Genomic DNA, 27,725 nt, shown 5'->3' with positions numbered 1-27,725 from the left:
GGTAAAGCCATGCCACCCTCTTTTTTAGATTTTTGGAGATAAACTTTATTAATTTTAGAGAGCTTATTCTTCCACAGATATGACAAAATAATAGAGTCTAAGGAATCAAAAAAAGATTTAGGAATAAAAATTGGGATTGATTGAAATAAATATAAAAGTTTAGGGAGAACATACATTTTAACAACATTAATACGACCTACCAAAGACATAGATAGGGGTGACCATTGTAACAGACTCTGCTTTATAGTATATGAAAGAATGGCAAAATTTTCACGAAAAAGACCTTTAAACTTCCTTGTGACTGTAATCCCAAGATAAGTAAATTGATTATGAACTACTTTAAAAGGGAGATCACGGAATGTTAATTCTTGTGCTTCTTTATTAATTGGGAAAAGTTCACTCTTATGCAAATTAAGTTTATAGCCAGAGATCTGGCTAAACTGATCAAGAAGTGAAAACATTGGAGGTAAGAATGTAGATGGATTTGAAAGAAAAAGTAATAAGTCATCAACATAAAGAGAAACTTTATGCTCAACACCCCTTCTCCAAATCCTGGTCAATTCAGGACAATTTCGAAATGCTATCGCCAAAGGTTCTATAGCCAAATCAAAGAGAAAGGGACTTAAAGGGCATCCCTGACGGGTGCTACGCTTGAGGTTAAATAACTGGGATTTCTGAAAATTAGTCAAAACAGAGGCAGTAGGACACAGATACAGCAATTTGATCCAAGAGATGAAACTTTGACCGAGGTCAAATTTTTCTAAGACTGCAAAAAGATAGTTCTGTAGCGGTGTGCTACAAGCAGCGCTAAAATTACGACACGGAGTCGGTAACTGCAGTCGAAGGAAAAACTTTATTCGAAAACTTCAGCCTCACTTTTAAGCCTCTGTCAACCGGCCCCCCATGGCGAAGAGGCTCCAAAGCTCTGTGCTCGCAAACCCCCGTAGGCTATCTAATTGTGAGTCGGTTCGGATACGCTAGGAAATGAGGCGCTACATAACCCCCCCCCAGAACCGGCGATACACCCCCCAATGTCCACAGCCTGGGCCAGAACCTGCTTGGGAGGTCGGCCTCTGCGCCGAGGCGCCGGAAACTCGGCCGGTTGCGCCAGGTCCACATGGGCCGGCTTGAGGCGGTCCACCGTGAAAACCTCCTCCTTCCCCCCAACGTCCAGCACGAACGTAGACCCGTTGTTCTGGAGCACCGTAAACGGCCCCTCGTATGGCCGCTGCAGCGGTGGCCGATGCCCGCCCCTTCGTACAAACACAAACTTACAGTTCCGTAGGTCTTTGGGTACGCAGGTCGGGTGCCGCCCATGCTGTGAAGTGGGTATGGGGGCCAGGTTACCGAGCTTCTCGCGAAGTCTGCCCAGGACTGCAGCGGGTTCTTCCTCTTGCCCCCTCGGGGCTGGTAGGAACTCTCCGGGGACGGCCAGGGGCGCGCCGTATACCAACTCGGCCGACGAGGCGTGCAGGTCGTCCTTGGGCGCTGTGCGGATGCCGAGAAGGACCCAGGGAAGCTCGTCCGCCCAGTTGGCTCCTCGCAGGCGGGCCATGAGGGCCGACTTCAGGTGACGGTGGAAACGCTCCACTAGCCCGTTCGACTGTGGGTGGTAGGCAGTGGTGTGGTGCAGCTGAGTCCCCAAAAGGCTGGCCATAGCTGACCACAGGCTGGAGGTGAACTGGGTGCCTCTGTCGGAGGTAATGTGGGCTGGTACACCAAAGCGGGATATCCAGGTGGCGAGCAGGGCTCGGGCGCAAGATTCGGAGGTGGTGTCGGTGAGCGGGACCGCCTCTGGCCATCTTGTGAACCGGTCCACGATAGTCAGGAGGTAACGCGCTCCGCGCGACACTGGCAGGGGGCCCACGATATCCACATGAATGTGGTCGAAACGCCGGTGGGCGGGATGGAACTGCTGCGGTGGGGCTTTGGTGTGCCGCTGAACCTTGGCCGTCTGGCAGTGCATGCACGTTCTGGCCCATTCACTGACCTGTTTGCGGAGACCGTGCCAAACGAACCTGCTGGAAACCAGCCGGACAGTTGTCCGGATGGAGGGATGCGCCAAGTTATGAATGGAGTCGAAAACACGTCGCCGCCAGGCTGCGGGGACGACCGGACGGGGCTGGCCGGTGGCGACGTCACAGAGTAGGGTCCTCTCACCTGGGCCCACGGGGAAGTCCTGGAGCTGCAAACCAGAGACTGCAGTCCTGTAACTCGGAATCTCCTCATCTACCTGCTGTGCCTCTGCCAGTGCCTCAAAGTCTACCCCTTGGGAAAGGGCATGAACGGCAGGGCGAGAGAGCGCATCCGCCACGACATTGTCCTTACCCGAGACGTGCCGGACATCCGTTGTGTATTCAGAGATGTAGGACAGGTGGCGTTGCTGGCGGGATGACCAGGGGTCGGATGCTTTCGTAAACGCAAAGGTAAGCGGTTTGTGGTCCGTGAACGCGGTGAAGGGCCGACCTTCTAGGAAGTACCTGAAATGCCGGATTGCCAGGTAGAGCGCCAACAGTTCCCGGTCAAAAGCACTGTACTTGAGCTCGGGTGGCCGCAGGTGTTTGCTGAAAAACGCCAGGGGTTGCCAGCGACCTGCGATGAGCTGCTCCAGCACCCCACCGACTGCCGTGTTTGATGCGTCCACTGTGAGGGCGGTAGGGGTGTCCATTCTGGGATGTACTAGCATTGCGGCGTCAGCCAAAGCTTCCTTCGTTTGAACGAAAGCGGCGGCGGACTCCTCGTCCCAGGTAATGTTCTTGCTCGGACCCGACATCAGGGCGAACAGGGGGCGCATGATCCGGGCAGCTGAAGGGAGGAAGCGGCGGTAGAAATTGACCATACCTACGAATTCCTGAAGGCCTTTGATCGGGGGAAGTGGCGGACCGCATCTACCTTAGCGGGCAGAGGGGTTGCCCCGTCTTTAGTAATCCTGTGGCCCAGGAAGTCAATGGTATCAAGTCCGAACTGGCATTTGGCAGGGTTGATTGTAAGACCGTACTCACTCAGTCGGGCGCAGAGTTGACGGAGGTGGGACAGATGCTCCTGACGACTGCCGCTGGCTATGAGGATGTCATCCAAATAGATGAACGCGAAGTCCAGGTCCCGTCCCACCGCGTCCATTAACCGCTGGAACGTCTGTGCGGCATTCTTCAGGCCGAACGGCATGCGGAGGAACTCGAAGAGGCCAAACGGGGTGATGAGAGCCGTTTTGGGGACGTCGTCAGGATGCATCGGGATTTGATGGTACCCTCGGACAAGGTCGACCTTGGAGAAGATCCGGGCGCCGTGCAGGTTTGCCGCAAAGTCCTGAATGTGCGGCACAGGGTAGCGGTCCGGTGTGGTAGCCTCGTTCAGCCTGCGGTAGTCGCCGCACGGTCTCCAGCCCCCCGTCGCTTTGGGCACCATGTGCAGGGGGGAAGCCCAGGGGCTGTCGGACCGCCGGATGATCCCCAATTCCTCCATTCTCTGGAACTCCTCCTTCGCCAGTCGGAGCTTGTCCGGGGGAAGCCGCCGAGCACAGGCATGGATGGGTGGTCCCTGTGTCGGGATGTGGTGCTGTACGCCGTGCCTGGGCATGGCTGCTGTGAACTGCGGTGCCAGAACCGATGGGAACTCCGCCAGGACCCTGGTGAAGTCGTTGTCGGACAGCGTGATGGAGCCGAGGTGAGGGGCTGGCAACTGGGCCGCGCCCAGGGAGAACGTCTGAAAGGTCTCGGCGTGTACCAGTCTCTTCCTGGGCAGGTCAACCAGCAGGCTGTGAGCTCGCAAAAAATCCGCACCCAGAAGCGGTTGGGCTACGGCTGCCAGTGTGAAGTCCCACGTGAACTGGCTGGGGCCGAACAGTAGCTGCACCTGACGGGTGCCATAGGTCCTTACTGTGCTGCCATTCACGGCCCTCAGGGGGGGACCCGGTGCCCTGCTGCGGGTGTCGTAACTCGTCGGAGGTAAAACGCTGATCTCAGCCCCAGTATCGACCAAAAACCGGCGTCCCGACCTTCTATCCCACACATACAGGAGGCTATCCCAATGGCCAGCCGCCGTAGCCATCAGCGGCGGCTGGCCCTGGCGTTTCCCGGGAACTTGCAGGGCGGGCGGCAACGGCGGGCTTCTGCGCCCCACCGCTGGTGGTAGAAGCACCAGTGGTCATTGGGCCGGGGGTTAGTGGGCTCTGCGGCCGGGCCTGGACTGGTTTGCTGCCGGGAGCGTGGCTGGGAGATCTGTGCGATGGACGCCCCGCTCACCTTTTTGGCGTTCCACAGCAAGTCCGCCCGGGCTGCCACCTTCCGGGGGTCACTGAAATCCGCGTCGGACAGCAGCAGGCGTATGTCCTCGGGCAGCTGCTCCAGGAATGCCTGCTCAAACATGAGGCCTGTGTGTCCCTCGGCCAGAGACAACATCTCATTCATTAAAGCCGATGGAGGTCTGTCGCCCAAGCCATCCAGGTGCAGTAAACGGGCAGCCCGCTCGCGCCGTGAGAGTCCGAAAGTCCTGAGGAGCAGGGCTTTGAATTCCATGTACTTGCCGTCTGCCGGGGGCGACTGTACGAACTCCGCGACCTGGGCAGCTGTGTCCTGGTCGAGGGAGCCCACCACGTAGTAGTAGCGGGTGTCTTCTGAGGTGATCCGGCGAACGTGGAATTGGGCTTCGGCTTGCTGGAACCATAGGTCCGGGCGCTGTGTCCAGAAACCCGGCAGTTTCAACGAAACCGCATGAACAGAGGCGGCGTCGGTCATTTCTGGTCCAAAAATCGTTTGGACCGTCGGGGTCACCAATTGTAGCGGTGTGCTACAAGCAGCGCTAAAATTACGACACGGAGTCGGTAACTGCAGTCGAAGGAAAAACTTTATTCGAAAACTTCAGCCTCACTTTTAAGCCTCTGTCAACCGGCCCCCCATGGCGAAGAGGCTCCAAAGCTCTGTGCTCGCAAACCCCCGTAGGCTATCTAATTGTGAGTCGGTTCGGATACGCTAGGAAATGAGGCGCTACAGTTCCACTCTATACGATCAAATGTTTTCTCCGCATCGAGGGAAATAACACATTCAGGAATCCCAGTTGGAGGTGAATATAAAATGTTAAATAAACGCCGAATGTTAAAAAAAGGAAGACGGTTTTTAATAAAACCAGCTTGATCCTCAGAAATAATAGAGGGAATAACAGTTTCTAATCTATAAGCCAAAACTTTGGCCAAGATTTTAACATCAACATTAAGCAAAGAAATCGGCCTATACGAGGAACACTCTGTTGGGTCTTTACCCTTTTTTAATAAAAGAATAATAGATGCCTCATTAAAAGAGGGTGGCAATTTACCATAATTAAACAAATCAGATAATACTGAGAATAACTGAGGAGAAAGAAGTGAAGAGAATAATTTATAAAATTCTACGGGGAACCCATCAGGTCCAGGAGATTTCCCTGAAGACAATGCAGAAATTGCAAAAGATATTTCTTCTGATGATATAGGCGCATTAAGTTTAGCTTTAAAATCAGATGAAAGTGAAGGAATATTCAGATTATTTAAAAAATGATCAACAGAGATATTCTCATTCAGAGATTCAGAGGAATAAAGTCGAGAATAAAAAATTTTAAATGTGTCATTGATTTCTAAGTGATCCGATGTAAAGTCTCCATTCTCCTTCCGGATCTTTGTAATATGTTGTTTGGCTTTGGAACGCCTCAGCTGATTGGCTAAAAATTTACCAGACTTATCCCCATGAATGTAAAAGCGACTCTTACTTTTGAGAAGTTGGCGTTCGACAGGTTGAGTAGACAGAAGATTAAATTTAGTTTGAAGTTCTACACGCTTCTTGTATAATTCAGGATTCTTAGTTTGAGCATACAGTTGATCCAATTCTTTAATCTGATTAATGAGGTCTAATCGATCTGCACAGGACTTTCTATTAAGATTTGCTGTATAGGAGATTATTTGACCCCTCAAATATGCTTTCATGGCATCCCAGACAATCTGGGATGACATTTCAGATGATGTATTGGTGTTAAAATAAAAGGTTATCTGATCCTTAATAAATTTTAGAAAATCATCATCCGATAATGAAGTCGAGTCAAACCGCCAGTGTTTATTCCTCTGAGGGAGACCAGAAAAATCTAAAAACAGAGTAATTGGGGCATGGTCAGAAATCAGTATACTCTGATAATCTCAAGAATAGTCAAATGGAATAAGTTGATTATCGAGTAAAAAGTAGTCAATTCTAGTAAAGGTATGGTGAACATGTGAAAAAAAAAGAATAATCTCTCTCCGTCGGATGGAGGAAACGCCATATATCAGAGATACCATAATTAGAGAGAAAAGATTGAATAGCTAAGGCAGATTTAGTAGGTAGTCTAGTAACAGAGGACGATCGATCCAAATTAGGATCTAACCAACAATTGAAATCGCCACCCAGTATAAGAGAGTATGAGTTTAAGTCTGGCAGTGAGGAGAAAAAACTTTCAAAAAAATTAACATCATCAAAATTGGGAGCATACAGGTTTGCTAGTACAACTTTAGTATTATATAATTTACCAGAAACAATAATAAAACGGCCATTTGTATCAGATATCTTATTATGGAGTTCAAAAGGAATATTTGAGTTAATAAGGATGGAGACCCCCCCTAGCTTTGGCGGCAAAGGATGAATGAAAATGCTGACCCGCCCACTTTGACAAAAGCCAAGAATTATCAAAACTACGAATATGAGTTTCTTGAAGGAAAGCAATGTCAGCTTTGAGTTGTTTAATATGTGAGAAGACCTTCCTTCTTTTAACAGGGTGAAAGGCCTGGGAACTTAAAATTGCTCACTCTCTCCACTTCCAATCCGTCTATGAGGACTGGTTCACATTCTCTTGTTTTACCCTTCATGAAGTCCACAATCAGCTCTTTCATCTTACTGACAATGAGTGTAAGGTTATTGCTGCGACACCACTCAACTAGCTGGTATATCTCACTCCTCTACGCCCTCTTGTCTCCTTCTGAGATTCTGACGACATCAGCAAATTTAAAGATGGTATTTGAGCTATACCTATCCACAGAGTCATGGTTATTGAGGGAGTAGAACAGTGGGCAAAGCACATACCCGAGGTGCGCCAGTGTTGATTGTCAGTAAAGAGGAGATATTATCACCAATCTGCACAGACTGTGGTCTTCCGGTTAGGAAGTTAAGGATCTAATTGCAGATCATCTGACCCATTTCCCACTGGATCTGTCAACCAAACCGCTCTCCTGAATTGTGTCAGCTAATTCCTAACCATCAGTCCCAAACCTCCTCAAATTCCAGACTCTCCTCCACCCTGAATAATACAGTTTGCTCTGAATGCTACACCACTGCAAATGTGCTGGCAATCATGTGTTACTAAATATCTCAGTGGTGGATACTTGAATAAAATGTTAATTGGCCTATCATGAATCAACAGACTTCAGGTGCCTTTACAGGCACTGACCAAATTTTAAGAGGGCTCCTGTAAATGGTGAAAAACTAGAAGCAGTGAAGATTTAGGAGTCCGTGTAAATAGATTAGAGTACCATAGACAGGTGCAGAAGTCAAGTCAAGTCGCTTTTTATTGTCATTTCCACCATAAACTGCTGGTACAGTACACAGTAAAAATGAAACAACATTCCTCCAGGACCCTGGTGCTACATGAAACAACACAAAAACTACACTAGACTACAGACCTACAAAGGACTACATAAAGTGCACAAAACAGTGCAGGGCAACACAATAATTAATTAATTAATAAAATAATTAATAAACAAGACAATAGGCACAGTAGAGGACAAATTACAATATAATAACAAATTATGTAGATGTCAGTCTCGTCTCTGGGTATTGAGGAGTCTGATAGCTTGGGGGAAGAAACTGTTGCACAGTCTGATCGTGAGAGCCGGAATGCTTCGGTACCTTTTGCCAGACGGCAGGAGGGAGAAGAGTTCGTATGAGGGGTGCGTGGGGTCCTTCACAATGCTGTTAGCTTTGCGGGTGCAGCGTGGATCTATGTGTTTCCTTCTTCCTATACTTCCATCCCAATTGAGCCTGAGGTTGGCAGCTGGAGTACTTTGCAGTTTTGGTGCCTGTGTATCTGTGCATGATACATTTGTATGGCTGCACTCCATTAATCCTACTTTTTGGTTTAAAATGCTTTTTCTATTATTTATCAACAATATTATTCCATCAGCACTGGATATCCACTAGTTTCACGAGAGGTGTAGTGCTCACTGCAGCAGATTTAAAATTCACAGGAGAATTGCAAATCAACTTAGACCCAAAGAGATTGGCAATACTGCATCATGAGATATTTCTGCTTCAGGGATAACTTCACTCAAATTAATTTTCCCAACAGTGAACTAACTACTGTATTCCCACAACTTATGAGCTCTTCATCTCATGCTCTCGATATTTATTGTTTATTTATTTAGAAACATAGAAAACCTACAGCACAATACAGGCCTGAGATCCCGCAGAACCCTCTCAAAGCGGAAACTGTTCAGGATGTCCACCCACTTATTACCTCCTTCTTAGAACAGGGCGTCCTGGACCCCTGCCTTTCGCCCTATAATAACCCGATCGTAGCAGTGCCAAAGCCCGGATGCCCCGAATGATGCCTCGTGCAAGATTTAAGGGCAATTAATGACATAATCGCTCCCCCGCATGCCACCATCCCCAACCCCGCAACCATTCTGGGCCAGATACCCGCCGCTGCATGATGGTTCACCATTATAGATTTACAACACGCCTTCTTCTCCATACCCTTACATGAGGATTCGCACTACTTATTTGCCTTCACCTTCCAGGATCACTAATACACCTGGACCTGACTTCCCCAGGGCTTCAGGGACTCTCCCACTGTTTTCTCACAGATCCTTTGTGGCCAACTGAAAGACTTCACCTTCCCTAAAAACTCAGCGCTCGTCCAGTACATTGATGACCTGCTTTTGGCTAGCGACACTCAGCACGCCTGTGAGGACACAAACCATCTCCTCCATGCCCTACATTCCCTGGGATACGTGATTCCTCCGACAAAGGTGAAACAAACTCAGACACAGGTAAAGTTTTTAGGTGTTCTGCTTAGTGCCACAGGTCGGGCACTTACGGCTGACAGAACTCAACCCATAACCCAGACACCCTCTCCACAGACTCTAAAGCAAATGCGTAAATTCTTTGGGCTGGTGAACTTTTGCAGGCAGTGGATCCCTAACACTGCATGTCTGACTAAGCTGCTCACCCCTTTAGCCTCTCCAAAGACCCCCCCCCCCCCGATAATGGACGAGCACCAATCGGCCACTTTTAACTCTCTTAAGGCCTCCCATTCTGCCCCACCTGCACTGGGTCGGCCACTGTATGACAGGCCTTTTCAGCTCTATGTTTCCATTGTCGATTTATGTGCAACAGCTATTCTCACCCAGACAGATGGGGACCAGCGGCGTCCGGTTGCCTATTATTCAGCGCCGCTGGACCCAGTAGCCCAGGGATACCCCCCATGCACTCAAATTCTTCCTGCCGTTTACCTTATGGTCACCGCAGCATTCAACTTAACCCTACATCAACCAGTGATGGTCTACTCTTCCCATGCGGTAACTGCCCTCCTAACCACTCACCAAACTCAACATCTCACTCAGGTGAGACTCAGCCGCTATGAGATTGCTCTTAACCATAATCTGTTGCTGACGTTCGCTTATTGTACCACACTTAACCCTGCTACCTTTGTGGATCGCCCGCCCGACCTTCTATCCGAGCCTCCCCACTCCTGCGTAGAGCAAAACCACTTCCTCATTTCTCCGCAGCCAGACCTCCAGGACATTGAGTTCGACAACCCAGACCTGATACTTTTTGTGGACGGCTCGTCCTCTGTCTCCCCAGACGGTGTCCGGCAATCAGGTTATGCCATTGTGACCCCACACACCACCTTGGAGGCGGCAGCCTTCCACCCACTGGTCTCGGCCCAACAGGCTGAGCTTTTCGCCCTCACTTGCGCATGCATCCTCGTCTCGGGTCAGACAGCCAATATTTACATGGATTCACGCTATGCATTTGGGGTCACTCACGATTTTGGCACACTATGGGCGCTGCACATACTATGGGGCTTCCAAACGTCGGCTGGCAAAAGCATTGCCAGTGGTCCCTACATTGACAACTTGCTCAAAGCCATCCAGCTCCCCGGTAAGCTTGCTATTATAAAATGTGCCGCCCACTTATCCGACGACTCTCCCGTTAGTAAAAGCAATGCCAGGGCAGACCTGGCAGCCAAGCGAGCCTCCTCCTCTAAAACAATAACTGTGGATTCAGCCCCACGCCTTCTGCCTGCCAGGCAGCCAGTTGATAGCCTGGTAAGTGGTAACCATTTCCAAAACGTGCACAAACGACTGTATGGCACTACAACCATCGTTTGCTATCCCCACCCCGCCAGTGTCTCCTCGCTCTTTACCATTTTCCCACACCGAGATCGTGCCGATCAACCCTTCCGATGTGCCCCCGTCAGCATACATTGCCTGAGGGAAAGAGGGTGGAATTCACCTATGACTCTTCCACAGCCCCTGTCGCGGACTGCCTATTTCCCCCGTCCATCATTAAGCAGTCAAATCATGGACTCCTTCCACGGATAAGAAAAGATCTCTGGTGGGAGGGGAATCCCAAGCCCCCAAAGGGTGACCGAGTATATGAGAACTGCTACTTCAGAACGGGGTGGGGATGTTCAGACATGTAAGTCTCGAATGACGTCACCTGCCTCTCCAAGCCCTGTAGGAAAAGGGAGTGTCACCCCACCAAGGACCCCTTAGGGATCTCTTGCTGTTGCCATGAGACAAAGTGCCAGTCCCTGGCCAGAGGGGTGCAACTTCTTTGTGGGGAGGGGAACCACACCCACCTCCGAGTCAATGATCATGTATTCCTACGACCTGAATATCGCAGGGGTACCAAACGAGTGTACGCCTCTGCCGGTATAGCAGAATGGAGTGATGCCATACACCTAAAGGGTAAGGGTTGCACTGAGACCATGTATACCCTCCTGGGGTATTTTTTCTTCTATAACGGCATTGCCACCAACTTCCTGGAGTACCCATACCCTTCCTCGGTGGCCTATGGCACCCTCCTCCCTACTACGGTCCCTTGCCCCGGAACTTGGGGTCCCTCACGCCGCCCGCCTGGGAGGTACAAGAGAGAGGTCTCCCAGGAATTTTGTGCAGATTACCAAGTCCTGACCACCCTAACCACAGGCCAGGTGGCCGGATACGGGGCAGCTGGCTTTTTCTCTTTGGGGGCATCAGGAGCCACTATGGCGGCCCACAATCGGAACGATCTGGCCTGTGATCTCATGAGCCTTGGGAATGCCACTAGGGGAGCATTAAGACTCATAACTGACAGCCTTAACCAACTGCGGCTCTTCTCCATGCAAAACCGCTATGCACTTGATTACCTCTTCGCCAGGGAGGGTGGGCTCTGTGCTATTGTAAAGGACAAATGCATAATGGGGCTAGACGATGCTACCAACATAACGCGGTATATGAACAAAATAGATGAACAGTTATGATCCATCAAGGAAGGAACAGGTTGGGCAGGATGGGGGAACTGGGGACTAAGTGCGTGGAAGGACTGGTTGATCAATGGGGCTATTTACGCGCTGACGGCTATTATAGGGATTTTTGTCTGTATCGCCATTGTCAGATGTGTTCTGAACTGCACGATGGCCTCGTTAGAGGACCTGCTGCTGGCTAAGCCACTGATGGTAGTACGGGCAACTGTCAAGGCCACCAAACTCCTCGAACCTGCACCAGAGGATTTTCACGATATTGATGAGTGATCATTTCATGATCACCAGAGGGAATGAGAATGTGAAGAGGGTAAGGGGTACGTGTAGAAAGGGTGGGCGAGGGGTAAGTGTAGCAAACTATGTAGACAGGACCAGGGAGCGGATACGTCATTGGGGAAGTGTAGGAGAACAGGGAAGAGGTAGATAAATTAAGGTGCCAGACAGCATGTGGCCACCACAAAGAATAGGAACCTTGCGACCACAAGACAATGTGTTCGGCAAAGTATTTTCAGCTATATACCTATTTCGAGTGTTTTGCTTGCGCCCATACCCATTCCAAGTATTACGCTTGCGTCTATGCTTATTCCGAGTATTTCACGTGCTTATCTATGCAATAGCAAATCAATTGATGGATTTGAATCGGTAACCATATTTGTGAATGTAGTACCCTGCTTTTGGGTATAAGTATGACCTTTGTAAACCAACAAATTGGGAGTTGGCTACCTTACACCTGAAGTGCGTGGGGCTGCGAACTCCTCACTGAATAAAAACCGTTTCAGAGGTAATTTTGTGTCTCTGGTGTTTTTCCTCAACTGAGCAAGTTAATAATTTCAGGTTGACAGGCCCTTCGGCCACAAAGCTGTGCTGAACATGTCCTTACCTGAGAAATTACCTAGGGTTTCCCATAGTCTTCTATTTTTCCTGAGCTCCATGTACCTATCCAGGAATCTCTTAAAGGAACCTATCGTATCCCCCTCCACCACCGTCGCCAGCAGCCCATTCTACACACTCACCACTCACAGTGTAAAAAAAAACTTACCCCTGATATCTCCTCTATAACTACTTCCAAGCACCTTAAAACTGTGCCCTCTTGTGCTAGCCATTTCAACCCTGGGAAAAAACCTCTGACTATCCACATGATCAATGCCTCTCATCATCTTATCCACCTGTGTCAGGTCACCTCTCATCCTCCTTTGCTCCAAGGAGAAAAGGCCGAGTTCACTCAACTTATTCTCATAAAGCATGCTCCCCAATCCAGGCAACATCCTTGTAAATCTCCTCTGCACCCTTTCAATGGCTTCCACATCCTTCCTGTAGTGAGGTGACCAGAACTGAGCACAGGACTCCAAGTGGGGTCTGACCAGGGTCCTATATAGCTGCAACATTACCTCTCAGCTCCTTTATTATTATTTTGTTTGTCTTTCTGTATTTGCACAATTTGTTATATCTTGCATGCTAATTGTATGTCTATCTTGTGTGTGGAGTTTTTTTGTTAACTCTGTTGTGTTGCTTCGTATTTACTGTGAAAACCCGCAAGAAAATGAATCTCAATATGGTTGCAGATACCATATGTACTTTGATAATAAAATTACTTTGAACTTTGAGAAACAAGTACATTTTTAAGTCTTTAAGATTGTCTCTTTATGCCCACCTATTACAGCAACACAGCTTTATTTTTATCCGCAATTCAAATGCCAAACACCTCAGTGTACACTGCAACTGCAACTGAAGCTGGTGTAAAACATCCAGATGAATCTGACAATACCCTAGGGCAGATCACAGGTTAACTAAACAAGCACATGATCTTTACTTTGTATGGTGGCACATACACGATCACCTGATGATGGAGTTATCAAAACATGCAATGCTTACAGCAAGATGACACTGAAGCTGGGATCAAAACATAGTTTAAATGAAGGGATTAGAGAAGCATTTTGAAAGGAAAATATAAAAGGGTACAAAGAAGGGGTGGAGAAATTAGATCAGAAAAGACATTTGGAATTGAAGTAGTAGTTGTGGCAAAAATAATATTGGCCCAATGATCTCCTTCTGTGCTGTAAATCCTATTAAAATATCTATGATTCACAAAGAGCACCTCCACTCTATTCCCAAAGCAGAAAATCCCAGTGGCCAAACAATTTAATTCCAATTTCCATTCCCGTTCCAACAAAACAGTCCACAGCCTCCTCTCATGCCAACCTCAGGACTGAGGAGCAACAGCTATTCTGTCTGAGTAGCCTCCAACTGATAACATGAATATCTATTTCTCCTTCCAGTAAAAAAAATCCCTCCCCTCTTCTATTCCTCACTCTGGCCTCTTACCTCTTCCCACCTACCTATCACCTCCCCCAACACCCCTCCTTCTTCTTCTTCCCTGACTCCCATTATCCACTCTCCTCTCTTGTCAGATTCCTTCTTTTCCAGCCCATTACAGTTCCCACCCACCTGGCTTCACTATCACTTTCTCTCTATTCTCCTTCCCCTCCCCCCATCTTTTTTTATACTGGCACCTTCCCCCTTCCTTTTCAGTCCTGATGAAGGGTCTCCACCCAAAACATTGACTGTTTATTCATTTCCATAGATGCTGCCTGACCTGCTGAGCTCTCCCAGCATTCTGCGTTACTTTGGATTTCCAGCATCTGCAAAATTTCTTATTTTGCCGATGAACAGAATGATCTAGGAATAATGGTGCATAGTTCCCTGAAGGTGGAATTTCATGTGGATAGGGTGGTGAAGAAAGCTTTTGGTATGTTGGTCTTTATAAATCAGAGCATTGAGTATAGGAGTTGGGATGTAATGTTAAAATTGTACAAGGCATTGGTAAGGCCGAATTTGGAGTATTGTGTACAGTTCTGGTCACTGAATTATAGGAAAGATGTCAACAAAATAGAGAGAGTACAGAGGAGATTTACTAGAGTGTTACCTGGGTTTCAGCACCTAAGTTACAGGGAAAGGTTGAACAAGTTAGGTCTTTATTCTTTGGAGCGTAGATGGTTGAGGTGGGGGCTTGATAGAGGTATTTAAAATTATGAGGGGGATAGATAGAGTTGATGTGGATAGGCTTTTTCCAGTGAGAGTAGGGGAGATTCAAACAAGAGGACATGAGTTGAGAGTTAGGGGGCAAAAGTTTAAGGGTAACACAAGGGGAAATTTCTTTACTCAGAGAGTGGTAGCTGTGTAGAACGAGCTTCCAGTAGAAGTGGTAGAGGCAGGTTCAGTATTGTCATTTAAAGTAAAATTGGATAGGTATACAGACAGGAAAGGAATGGAGGGTTATGGGCTGAGTGTGAGTCAGTGGAACTAGGTGAGAGTAAGCGTTCAGCACGGACTAGAAGGGCCGAGATGGCCTGTTTCCATGTTGTAATTGTTATATGGTTATGTTTACGATTCCCATTATCCTGAGTATCAGTGACATACTTACTGTGACCTACAATTACATTTACAAACAAATGCCAATGTCAATCAGGGCAACATATCCCTAAATACACTAACTTCAGCTTTAATTCCAATGTTGGAATTGTGGAAATATTAGATATGTTGTCCAAATGGCCTGGTTTCAGGATGTTAGATCTATATGATGAAGCTCAAAATGTTTTTTTCCAAAAATACTCCATTTAGGCAGAATGTACAAAAATTCATAGCATTAACTTCAAAGCACAGAACTTCTATAGTTTTCCAGATATTCTTGCCACTTTTATAATAGATTTTAAAAAATGGTATTAAGGGTTAAGGTGCTACCACAATGTAGCACCTTTACACAGCTCACAGACTATAAACCCACACAATCACATAGGAACTATAGCATAATTGTATACTATTTGTACAAGAGATATAACAATTAAACCCCGATTCTGCTGGATCTAACCTATATATGTATCTTGCTTTAAAGTCCATCAGCATAGTTGCTCTTTCATTCCTAACCATTGATCCTTTCCTGGACCACCTTGCCTTCACTTTCAAAACCCTCCTCAAACTCCTGCTCAATTGTTCCATAATTCTTTTTCTTTTGTAAATGTCTTTCCTTCACAATGTAATATGCTGATGCCTTCTTGTTTTATATCAAAAATATTAAAAAGATCCCAATTGATGTGATGTTAAATAAGATCCATAAATAGTAAACAGTATTTAATCACCGGCAACTAAAGAGGTAAGTGTGCAGTAAAAAAAAAATTAGGAAACATTATAATGAACACGAATGTTGTTTGCAGAATCTAAGATGGCAATAAGGAAGCATATTAGAGCAAAATAAACAGGCTAGTCGAGTAGCATCACAACAACAATCTCATACTCAACATTAGCAAGACCAAGGAACTGATTGCGGACTTCAGAAAAGGGAAGTTGGGAGAATCCTCGTTGAGGGGTCAGCAGTGGAAAGGTTGAGCAGTTTCAAGTTCCTGGTGTCAACATCTCGGAGGATCTCAAAATAGATAGTAGATGATCAGCCATGATCTCAAAATGGTGGTGCAGGCTCGAAGGGCCAAATGGTCTACTTCTACACCTATTGTCTATCTATCCTGGGCCTACAATATTGATGCAACCATGAAGAAGGTGTGCGAGCAGCTATACTTCATTAAGAGCTTGAGGAGATTTGGTATGGCACCAAAGACGAGCAAATTTCTACAGATGTACAGATGAGAGCATTCTAACTGGTTGCATTCTGGCAAGGAGGTATCAATGCACAGGACTGCAAGGCGTTTCAGAGAGCTGTAGAGTCACCCAACTCCATCACGAGCACAAGTGTCATCATCATTAGGGAATCTTCAAAAAGCCATGTCTCAAAGAGACAGGATCCATTATTAAGGACCCTTGCCATCCAAGACATGCCCTCTTCTAATTACTACCATCAGGCAGTAGGTACAGGAACCTGAAGACCCACACTCAAACATTCTAAGAACAGCTTCTTCTCCTCTACTATCAGATTTCTGAATGGTTGCCCAATTTCTGAAAGGAACCCATGAATACTACCTCACTATTTTTGTGCATTATTTATTTACTTTTATTGCGACTTATAGTAGTGTTATGCCTCCAGTGTACAGCTGCTACAGTAAAACAAATTTCATGACTAATGTCGGTGACAATAAGCCTGATTCTGATTATTATGTAATAAGCTAGTTGCAATTTGAAAGTTCAATTATATTTCCCACATTTACAGTTGGACTACTTTATAACGTGATGAATTAACACCAGCGAAAAACAAATAACAAACTTCTTCTGCAACTTGTAAAGTCTCCATGACAATTATTGATTAATGGTGGTCAGGAGGTGGAAACACCAATTTAAAGAAATACCACTTTGTTGTTTTCAAAACTGCTCTATTAATCTCAGATGATTTTAAAAGGCATTGCCGTTACAAAGAAATGTTTGAGGGCCAAGTTATATTCTTGGGGGCGCCAGTGGTAATGGTGTTTTGTGCAGTCAGAGAAACCAATATTCATGATATTCTGACCATGAAAAGACAGAAAAAAATTTAAAAGCTCCATCAATTCAGACAGTAGCTTTCTACTCAGGCTAGAAATTCTCCAAGGAATGAGCACTGTTTGCAAACAGGGTCAAAGTCCAGCATCTCAGTGCTTTATTCCTTTTACTCTTTTTAACTTGAGAAATGGGCCCAGACAGATTTATGCTGCTGAGAAAAGTAAGCCACTAAATCCCTCATGATTTACTAGAAGACCAAGCTCCGAATCTGCAAATCATTACAGGTACAGAGCAAAGCATGAACACAGTGCATCTGAAATTAAATTTTAAGTGCTGTATGCACCCAGCAAGCCAATAAGCACGCAAAACTCAGGGCCTTTTGGGACTTTTCTGTGGGCTGTAATGTTAATGATCTATCAAGCTCTTGGCAAAGGCCAATAAAAAGAAGTGAGGTGTATGCGGAGTGGCCATTGTTCGAGTGAACGGTGCAAGAGTGGACAGGCATTGGCTCAACCAGCTTGGGTGAGAACAGGCAGAAGCTCTAAGTTCTAGTATGTTTATTTTTCTCTTTCTTTGTCTATTAGTACATAGATGTGATGAGAATGGGTCCAGGGTTAGTGGTATGTTCTTCATGCAAAATTTGGGAATGCTGGGAGACCTCCAGTCTTCCTGATAACTACATCTACACTAAGTTCATTTAGCTGCAGCTCCTTAGAGACTACATTAAGGAACTGAAACTGCAGCTGGATGACCTTAGGCTCATATGGGAGAACAAGGAAGTGACAGATAGTTTCAGGGAGGTAGTCATTTTCAACTCCTTGCACAATGCAGTTATCTGTCAGGAGAGGGAAAGGGTAGCCGGTGCAGAGTACCCTGTGACCATTCTCCTCAATAAGTATAGCACTTTGGATACTGTTGGGGCAAAAACCTACCAGGAGAAGCCACAGTGACCAGATCTCTGACACTGAGTCTGGCTCTGTAGCTCAAAAGGGAAAGGGGGCAGAAGGGGAGTGCAATAGAGATAAGGGAGTTCATAGTTAGAGGAGCAGACAGGCAATTCTGTGGACGTGAAAGAGACCTGGATGGTATGTTGCCTCCCAGGTGCCAGGGTCAGGGATATCTTGGAATAGGTCCACAACATTCTAAAGGGAGAGAGTGGATAGCCAGAAGTCATGGTACATATCGGCACCAATGACATTAAGTAGAAAAAGGGAAGAGGTCCTTAAGAGAATATAGGAAGTTAGGTAGAAAGCTGAAAAGCAGAACCTCCAGGCTACTAATCTGGATTGCTGCCTGTGCCACGTGCCAGTGAGGATTAGTTGCAGATTAATGTGTAGTTGAGGAATTGGTGTAGGGTTCAGAGTTTCAGATTTCTGGATCACTGGGATCTCTTCTGGGGAAGGCATGATCTGTACCAAAAAAAACAACTTACACCCAACCTGAGGGAGGGGCCATTATCTTTGTAGGCAGACTTATCAGAGTTGCTGGGGAGGGTTTAAACTAATTGGGCAGGGGGAAGGGAACTGGAATGATAGGGCTGAGAGTAGGGCGTTTGGTATACAAGTCGATAATAGGGAAAAATGGCAGTCAGTGGGATGAGTTGAAGTGTAACATGGGGGCAAAATTGAAAAGGGAGATGAATACAGGACTGAAGGTGTTAGATTTCAATACATGCAGTATACTGAATAAGGTAGATAACGTTGTAGCACCCTTTGAGATTGGTAGGTAAGACGTTGTGGGTATCACTGAATCATTGCTGAAAGAATATCATAGTTAGCAGCTTAACCTGCAAGGATACACACTGTTTCAAAGGACAGGCAGGTAAGCAAAGGGGGTGGTGTGATAATAATATGATAGAATTCACCCTGCAGTTTGAGAGGAAAAGCTAGAGTCAGATATATCAGTATTACAGTGAAGTAAAGGGAATTACCGACACATGAGAGAGCGGTTGGGCAAAGTTGATTGGAAGTGGACACTAGCAGGGTAATGGCAGAACTGCAATGGATGGAGTTTCAGGGAGCAATTTGGAGGACGCAGAATAGATACAGAGATGAAGAAGTATTCTAAAAGGAGGAGGCAACCGTGACTGATAAGGGAAGTTAAATACAGTATAAAAACAAAAGAGAAGGCACATGATATAGCAAAAATTGCTGGAAAGTGTTTAGAAACAAGGTTAGGCAACTAAAAAGCCATAGAGAGAAAAGATGAAATATAAAGGTAAGCCGGTCAATAATATAACAGGGGATACCAAAAGTTTTTTTCAGATATATCAAGAGTAAAAGAAAGGTGAGAACTGCTGGAAAGGTAGCAATGGGGCCAAAGAAATGGCAGACGAACTTAAGTATTTTGCGTCAGTCTTCACTGTGGAAACAGTAGCAGTATGCCAGAAATTCGAGTCTCGGGCCAGAAATGAGTGCGGTGCTATTACTAAGGTGAAGGTGTTTGGGAAGCTGAAAGGTCTGAAGATAGTTAATTCACCCAGACCTGATGGACTACACCCAGGATTCTAAAGGAGGTAGCTGAAGAAATTGTGGAGGCATTAAAGATTCAAAGTACATTTACTATCAAAGTATGTATGCAGTATACAGCCTTGAGATTCATCTTCCCACAGCCATGAAACAAAGAAACACCATGAAACCCATTCAAAGAATCCATCAAACACCAAACGTGCAAATAAAAGAACAAATTGTGCAAATGACAAAAAACTAGTGAAAAACACAGAATATAAAACATCAAGTCAGTGAAACAGTCTAGGAACGTTCTGTTTAGTTCAGTTCAGTTCAATTCAATTTGGTACTGTGTCGCTCATTGACTGCAGGCCACAGAGCCAGTCCATCCCAATCAAAATCGCACAGAATAGCAATTAAAGAAAAGGAGTAACCAGAAACCCATTATAACATAAACTACAGAGTCCAATCCACAAACCAGGTCGATTAAACCTTGCCCAAGATCAAAGACTCAAGCAACATTGTCCAGCAGCATCAAGCAAGAGGGAGAGAGAGAGAGAAACTGGTCAAATGCATCTTATCTTCCTCTGGGAACAGCGAGCAGCGAGCAACAGAGACAGGTCAAATGCAGACATATGGTGCTGAACACCTGCTCATCTTCCAATCTCATCCTTGTTGATTTCAAGCTTGCTCAATGCTTTATTGACAAGCAGTGGAGTTGATCCAGCCTTCTTGTCCTCCAGGCTGCACACGCTGCTTGAAACCTCACTGAACTCCCTCAGAGACAGCAAAGTGCCAGATTGCTCAATCAGCCCAAAAACACACCATCAAAATGTAAATCACAGCTTCCAATAGTAGCAGAATCGTATTTGAAAGAAGAACTAAAAGAAGCAGTTTTGTGAACTGAATGAAGGGTGTCACCTATGGTCGCATTGTTCACTGATGCCATCTTCTTCATTACTTGAAAGAAATGATCTTTCAAGAATCACTAGATTCTGGAATGGTTCCTGAGGACTGGAAAAGTGCAAATTTCACTCCATTCTTTAAGGGAGGGAGGCAGAAGAAAGGAAATTATAGGCTAGTTAGCCTGACTTCATTGGTTGGGAAGATGTTGGAGTCCATTATCAAGGATGAGGTTTCAGAATACTTGGAAACACACAATAAAATAGGCCAAAGTCAACTCGGTCTCCTTAAGGGGAAATCTTGCTTGACAAATCTGTTCAAATTCTTTGAGGAAATAACAGGTGGAATAGACAAAGGAGAGTCAGTGGAAGTTGTTTACTTGGATTTTCATAAGGACTTTGACAAGGTGCCACAAATGAGGCTGCTTAACAAGAGCTCATGGGATGACAAAAAAGATTACTAGCATAGGCAGAAGATTGGCAGACTGACAGGAAGCAAAGAGTGGGAATAAAGCGCGCTTTTTCTGGTTGGCTGCCTGTGACTAGTGGTGTGCCATTGGGGTCGGTGTTGGGACTGCTTCTTTTCATATTATATGTCAATAATTTGGATGACAGAATTGATGGTTTTCTAGTCAGGTTTGCAGACGATATGAAGATAGGTGAAGCGCCAGGTACTGATGAGGAAGCAGGGAGTCTGCAGAAGGACTTGGGGGAATAGGCAAAGAAGTGGCAAATGGAACGTAGCATAGGGATGTGTATGGTCATGCACTTCGATAGAAAGAAAAAAAGGTGTAGAATATTTTCTGAGCAGGGAGAAAATTCAAAAATCAGTGGTGCAAAGGGACTTGGGAGTCCTCGAGCAGGATATCCTAAAGGTTAATTTGCAGATTGAGTTGGTAGTAAGGAAAGCAAATGCATTAATTTCAAGAGGACTAGAATACAATGAGGGAGGATCTCACTGAAACATATCAAATATCTAAAGGCCTAGATAGAGTGGATGTTTCCTATAGCGAGGGAAGTCTAGGACCAGAGAGAACAGACTTGGAATAGAGGGACATCCCTTTAGAACAGAGATGAGGAGGAATTTCTTTAGTCAAAAGATAGTGAATCTGTGGAAATCATTGCCACAGATGTCTGTGGAGACCACGTCTTTGGGTATATTTAAAGTGGAGGTTGATATTTTCTTGATTAGTCAGGGCATCAAAGGTTACACAGAGAATGCAGAAGAATGGAACTGAACGGGATAATAAATCAGCCATGATGGAATGGTGGAGCAGACTCAAAGAGACAAATGGCCTAATTCTGCTCCCATGGCTTTATGGTATTAAAGGTGACCGGTGGGGAGGATATTAGACTGGACATATTAAAGGAATGTATTACAGTGGATTTTGGTTAATTGGGCAATCCATTAACTGGGACAGCCACTTATTAGGGACAACTCTTAAAAAACAAAAACAAATTGAGAAAATAGTTGGGATTCCCTTTGTTTTATTTGGGAAACTATCTCGTTTAATTGGGGCAGGAGATGGTCAGTCACGTGCAGTTGTGTGGCTGTTAGACATTACACTGTGCTTAGAGTACACAGTTGCAACTGTTATTTTATCCACTTGGGCCAATGGACACCAATTCAAAAAGCAGTGATTTTTGATCATTTTGGCTTTTTTTAAAAAAAATATTAACAAAATTTTTTTGAGACTCGTGCCATCAAAAGATGACACTAGTCGAAAAAATACCCTACTGGACCAAATTAAAAGCCATCCACCCAACACCACTCATCATCAGCTGGCAGAGATAACTGGAGCGCTGAAATCTACAATAACATGCTTGATACATCTGCAAGATAAAACTGTGAGAAAGAATGGACATTATACGAGGGACAACAGGGAACATCCCATAATCAAAAGCATGAAGCTAAGCATCCAGATGTTGAAGTGGCCTTCAATCAATGGTTTTCCATTGTAACTGGACGAGGTGTATGTGTCAGTGGATCCATGTTAAAAAAGTCAGACGAGCTAGCTATGAAGCTAGGTCATGAAGACTTTAAAGCAACAGATGGTTAGTTCAAACAGGAGGAAATCTGCAGATGCTGGACATTCAGACACCACACACAAAATGCTGGTGGAACACAGCAGGCCAGGCAGCATCTATAAGGAGAAGCACTGTTGACGTTTTGGGCCGAGACCCTTCGTCAGGACTAACTGAAAGGAAAGATACTAAGAGATGGCTAGTGGTCTCAATGGAAATGTTGCACCAAATTATACTCAAAAAAGCATTCAGCAAGAAAGGTAGTGCTGGTGCTGTAAGTACAGAAACATGGAAATCTATAAAACATCCAGAGACAAACAGATGATCCAAACATCCTTTTTATTTTACTGAAGGCTGTCATAAAACCATATTACACACATAATCAGCAATGTGTGCCACAGTGGTGAACCAACAACAACATCCCAAGGTGCTTCAGGAACTGTCAAACAAAATTTGACATTTATTCACAGGTGGTGACATAGCCAGAGGACAAAAACCTTACCAAGAGTAAGGTCGCGTAGGAGAAATGTTCAGGGAGGGAAAACAAGAACTAATAGCAGCAGCAAGGGAAATGCATGGCTGTCAATTTCTTTCCATCCAACATCAGATTTCTGAATGTTCACCACCCATAAACACCATTATTCCTTTTTATATACTATTATTAAATTTTGTAATCTATATTAACTTTTAATTCTGTGGGTTGTATGGCTGCCACAAAACAAATCTTAAGTCAATGATAATAAATCAAATTCTGATTCTGCAATTGAAGCAATGCATATATCTTGGTGCACCAGCAGAGCAGTTTTCCCCAGAGAATATGTCAGTACCATATGCAAGCCCAGAGTACCAGAAAGGAAGCTGATTGAATAACAGGAAGTGTTCGGTTAGCAGAAGACCAACTGTATTGTGTTTGACTGCAGACTGTTGCAACATTCATAGAGTCAGGGACTTGGACTATGTTTTTTGTGTGTGTGACTGTATTTTACTGCTATCTTATATGTGCTATCCCTGCCATGGGCTATGTATGACTGTTAGTACTGTGTTTTGCACCTTGGTCTTAGAATAATAGTTTTGTTTGACTGTATTCATAGGTATTCATGTTTGGTTGAATGACAATTAAACTTGAACTTGAAACAGGACCTGGGGTTGATGGATATTGCTCTAATGTTGAAAAATTGCAAGTGGAGTAAACCCAAAGTTGTGCTCAGCCCACTTGATAAATACTTAATACTCAGGCCTAAAAAGCACAGCATCAAAAATTTGCTGCTGATACAAAAATAAATGTTGTAATAAATAACATGGTGGACTGCAAGATTTTTAAAAAACACTTTTTTGATAGACAAATAAGCAAATAACTGCAGATATGCCTGTATTACCAAACAAGGAATGGGAACATACACATGATGAAAAAATGCTGAACAGCGTGGGTGAATAAAAACATCCAGGTGTGAATCAGAATCTGGTTTAGTATCACTGGCATATGTCATGAAATTTGTTATTTTGCAGCAACAGTACTTTGCAATATATAATAATAAAAGCTATAAATTACAGTAAGTATAAATAAAAAAAAAATTAAGTTAAATAAGCAGTGCAAAAGGAGAGGGAAAATATACTGAGGTAGTGTTCATGGGTTCATTGTTCATTCAGAAATCTGATGAGAGGGGAAGAGGTTGTTCCTGAAATATTGAATGTGTGTCTTCAGGCTCCTGTAACTCAACGGTAGCAATGAGAAGAGGGCATGTCCTGGGTGCTCGGGGTCCTTAATAATGGACACTGCCTTTTTGAGACATCACCTTTTGAAGGGGTCATGGATGCTAGAGAAACTAATGGCCATGATAGAGATGGCTGAGTTTACTACTTTCTGCAGCTATTTCTTATCTTGTGCATTGGCCCTCCATACCAGACGGTGATACAACCAGTTAAGATGCTCTCCACATTACAGACATAGAAATTTGCTTGAGTCTTTGGTGCCATACCAATTATCCTCAAACTCCTAATGAAATATAGCCACTGTCGTGCTTCCTATGTATGTTGGGAGCAGGAAGATCCTCAAAGATGTTGACACCCAGAAACTTGAAACTGCTCACTCTTTCCACTTCTGATCCCTCAATGAGGACTGGTGTGTGTTCCCTCAACTTCCCTTTCCTGAAATCCACAAATAAATTATTTGGTTTTACTGACATGGAATGTGACACCACTCAATCAGCTCTATGCCTTCTCATCACCATTTGAAATTCTGCCAACAATTGCGTTGTTGACAAATTTATAGATGGTGTGGGAGCTGTGCCTAGCCACACAACCGTGGGTGTAGAGAGAGTAGAATAGTGGGCTAAGCATGCATCCTTGAGGTGCGCCAGTGTTGATTGTCAGCGAGGAGGAGATGTTATTTCTGATCTGCAAAGACAGTGGTCTCCTGGTGAGGAAGTCAAGGATCCAGTTTTGGAGAGAGGTACAGAGGCCCAGGTTTTGGAACTTGTTGATTAGAACCGGGAGCATGATTGGGTTGAACTCTGAATTGTAGTTAATAAACAGCAGCCTGACATAGGTATTACTATTGTCCAGGTGCTCCAAGGACAAATGGAGAGCCAGTGAGATTGCATATGCTATCAACCTAAATTTGCAATAGGCAAATTTCAACAGGTCCTTGCTTAGGCATGAGTTGATTCTAGCTATGACCAACCTCTCAAAGCACTTTATCACAGTAGATATGAGTGCCACTGGGTAATAGTTGTTAAGGCAGCTCCCACTGCTCTTCCTGGGCACTGGTATATTTGTTGCCCTTTTGAAGCAGGTGGGAATCTCCGAATGCAGCAGTGAGAGCTTGAAAATGTCCTTAAACAACCCTGTTACTTGGTTGGCACAGGCTTTCAGATCCCACCAGGTACACCATCAGGGCCTGCAAAGGTTCACCCTCATGTAAGGTGTTCTGACATCAGCCTCTGAGACAGAGATCACAGGGCCAACAGGTACTGCAGGGATTTGCACAAATGCAGTTTGATTCTCCCTTTCAATGTGTGTATGAAAGGTTCTGAGCTCATGTGGAAATGAAGCATCACAGCCATTCATGATGTTAGGTTTCACTTTGTAGAAAACAATCGCCTGCATACCCTGCCAGAACTGACGTGTATTCGATTCTGTCTCTAACCTCAATCAGATTTGTTTCTTCACCCTTAAAATAGTATTCCGCAGGTCATACCTGGACTTCCTGTATATTTTCTGGGTCAGTCTTGAATGCCACAGTTCTAGCCCTCCGCAGACCTGAATCATCCACGGTTTTGGTTTGGGTACGCTTGGCACGTTCTCAAACACAGGTCTTGATGAAGTTGGTGGCAACTGTGATGTATTCATTCAGACTTGATGATGAATACTTGAATATTGACTCAAAGCACTCCTGTAAGCACTTGATCCTCACCACTAATGCTATGATCTTTAGTCTCTACTTATGCGCTGGGAGTAGAAGTACAGCCAGATGATCAGACTTTCAAAAGTGTGGGCTTGGGATGGCTCGGTAAGCATTCCTGATGTTGGTATAACAGTGGTCAAGCGTGTCGGCTCCTCTGGTTCCTCGAGTGAAATATGCTGATGGTAGTTGTTCAGAGACTTCTTCAAGCTTGCCTGGTTGAAATCTCCCACAATGATAGATAGGGAAGGCATCAGGGTTTGCTGTTTTATGCCTGCTGATTACATTGCTCAGCTCCTCCAGTGCCTGCCAGATGTTGGCCCGAGGTGGAACCGACATGGCCACCAGGATGATGGTGGAAAACTCCCTCGCCAGATGAAATATAGGGCATTTGACAGCTAGATGTTCCAAATTCTAAATAATTGCAAATTAGCAATTCCATTTAAAGCATGAATGCAAGTAATTAAAGTCACATTACTTGGGATTTCACAACTAGCGGAAGAGAATACAGTAGCAAAGGTAACAATAAATCTCGACAAACCAGCGACTGGGTCAAAGTTCTAGCATTCAGTGGGTGACCAGTTTCACTACCCAGATCTAGACAGGCCACTGCAGCCATGGGCTCCACGAGAATTGAAAAATACAAAAAAGAATTTCAATAATAAATCTGAGAAGTGAAAATTTCAGAGATCACTAAAATGTTGTTTTTTGATATGAATAGGGATGAACCATTTGTCTCATTGAATCAACATATAGGGACTATCAATTTTAAGAGTTTCTATTGAAATGAGAAATATGAGATGAATGCCTTTCAAGTATTGTAACAGAGAATGTCATGCTTAATGAAATAGTTAAAGCAGCTTTAGTTAATTAGCTGGTTTATATTAGGTATCAAACCACAAACAAGAGAAAATCTGCAGATGCTGGAAATCTGAGCAACACACAAAATGCTGGAGGAACTCATTAGGTATGTTGCTCGCAAATTTGAACAATCAAGTGGAATGCAATGAACGTAAATTTGCTTCGGTACAGTATGTAGCAACACACCAAAAAGCTGAAGAACCCACTGAGTTCCTCCACCTTTTGGTGCAGATTTCAGCATCTGCATTCTCTGATGTCTGCAAAGTATGCAGTTCATTTGACAGAATTTTGACTGAACAAAAAAGGGAAGTCATATTTTATTACACGTGGATAACCTCTCATGCAGACCTATTCAGCAGCACACCCCTTGGATTTTTTTCAAAATATAAAAATGGAATCTTATGATGCTATGACGAACAGCTGAATCCACAAATCAGAACCAGAAGTTTGCGGCTACACTTCGTATATAGGCAGATCCAGGGGCAATTTGGACCAATCAGCATAAGACATAAACTGTCTCCATGGAGACATGGGCCTCGATCTCAGGCTTGTTCGCAGCAGTTAAATACTTAAAGCTAGCTCTCGTTTAATGATGTAAAAATAAACATTTGAACTCACCTTGTAGCTCTTTGCGTTCATTTTGCTTAGCTTGGTGATCTTTCAGTAAGCGGGACAACATACTGCAGACAAATTGTTGAAGAGAAGGAGCTCTGCTCCGTCTCTAAACAGGAATTTGCCCCAGATCTCGCGAGAGCACTAGCAGCGTTCACGTGAACAGTGTGGCGTGGCATTGGCTGCCGACTTGGCGAATGGAGGGTTGGAGTGATGAAGGTGGCGCGTCTCATATACATAACATATAAGTATCAGGAGAGGGGAGAGAAAAAACAATGGGATGGGGGTCGCTGGGTTTTCATAGCATTTGCTTCCAATTCATTCATTTTCAGATTAATTTATTTACCAAATGTACAGTGAAATACCACGTTTACGTTAACAACCAATGCAACCGAACGATGTGATGGAGGCAGCCCTCAAGTGCAAACATAGCACGGGCATAATGTGCGTAAAAACAACACGAAACACAACATGCAACAAAATAACATCAAAACAACACCTATCCCACCCTCTCACATATACATACATATCTTTGGCCTCCAGCAGACT

At 44.9% G+C, this 27,725-nt stretch overlaps 1 protein-coding gene across 1 annotated transcript in view; it reads right to left on the bottom strand.

The window, feature by feature from the left end:
• Window positions 1-27,321, bottom strand: part of bloc1s1 (biogenesis of lysosomal organelles complex-1, subunit 1) — a 123,823-nt gene extending 96,502 nt beyond the window's left edge. The window contains exon 1 of the mRNA XM_059956045.1: window positions 27,183-27,321. Within this exon, the coding sequence (XP_059812028.1) occupies window positions 27,183-27,243 (61 nt within the window). The 5' untranslated portion in view covers window positions 27,244-27,321. The remainder of the gene's footprint in view (window positions 1-27,182) is intronic.
• Window positions 27,322-27,725: the final 404 nt, after the last annotated feature.

Source organism: Hypanus sabinus, chromosome X1 (assembly GCF_030144855.1).
Source record: "Hypanus sabinus isolate sHypSab1 chromosome X1, sHypSab1.hap1, whole genome shotgun sequence".
Classification (NCBI taxonomy): Eukaryota; Metazoa; Chordata; class Chondrichthyes; order Myliobatiformes; family Dasyatidae; genus Hypanus; species Hypanus sabinus.
Note: the sequence above shows the minus strand (reverse complement) of the source record. Positions and strands in the feature narration are given on the sequence as shown.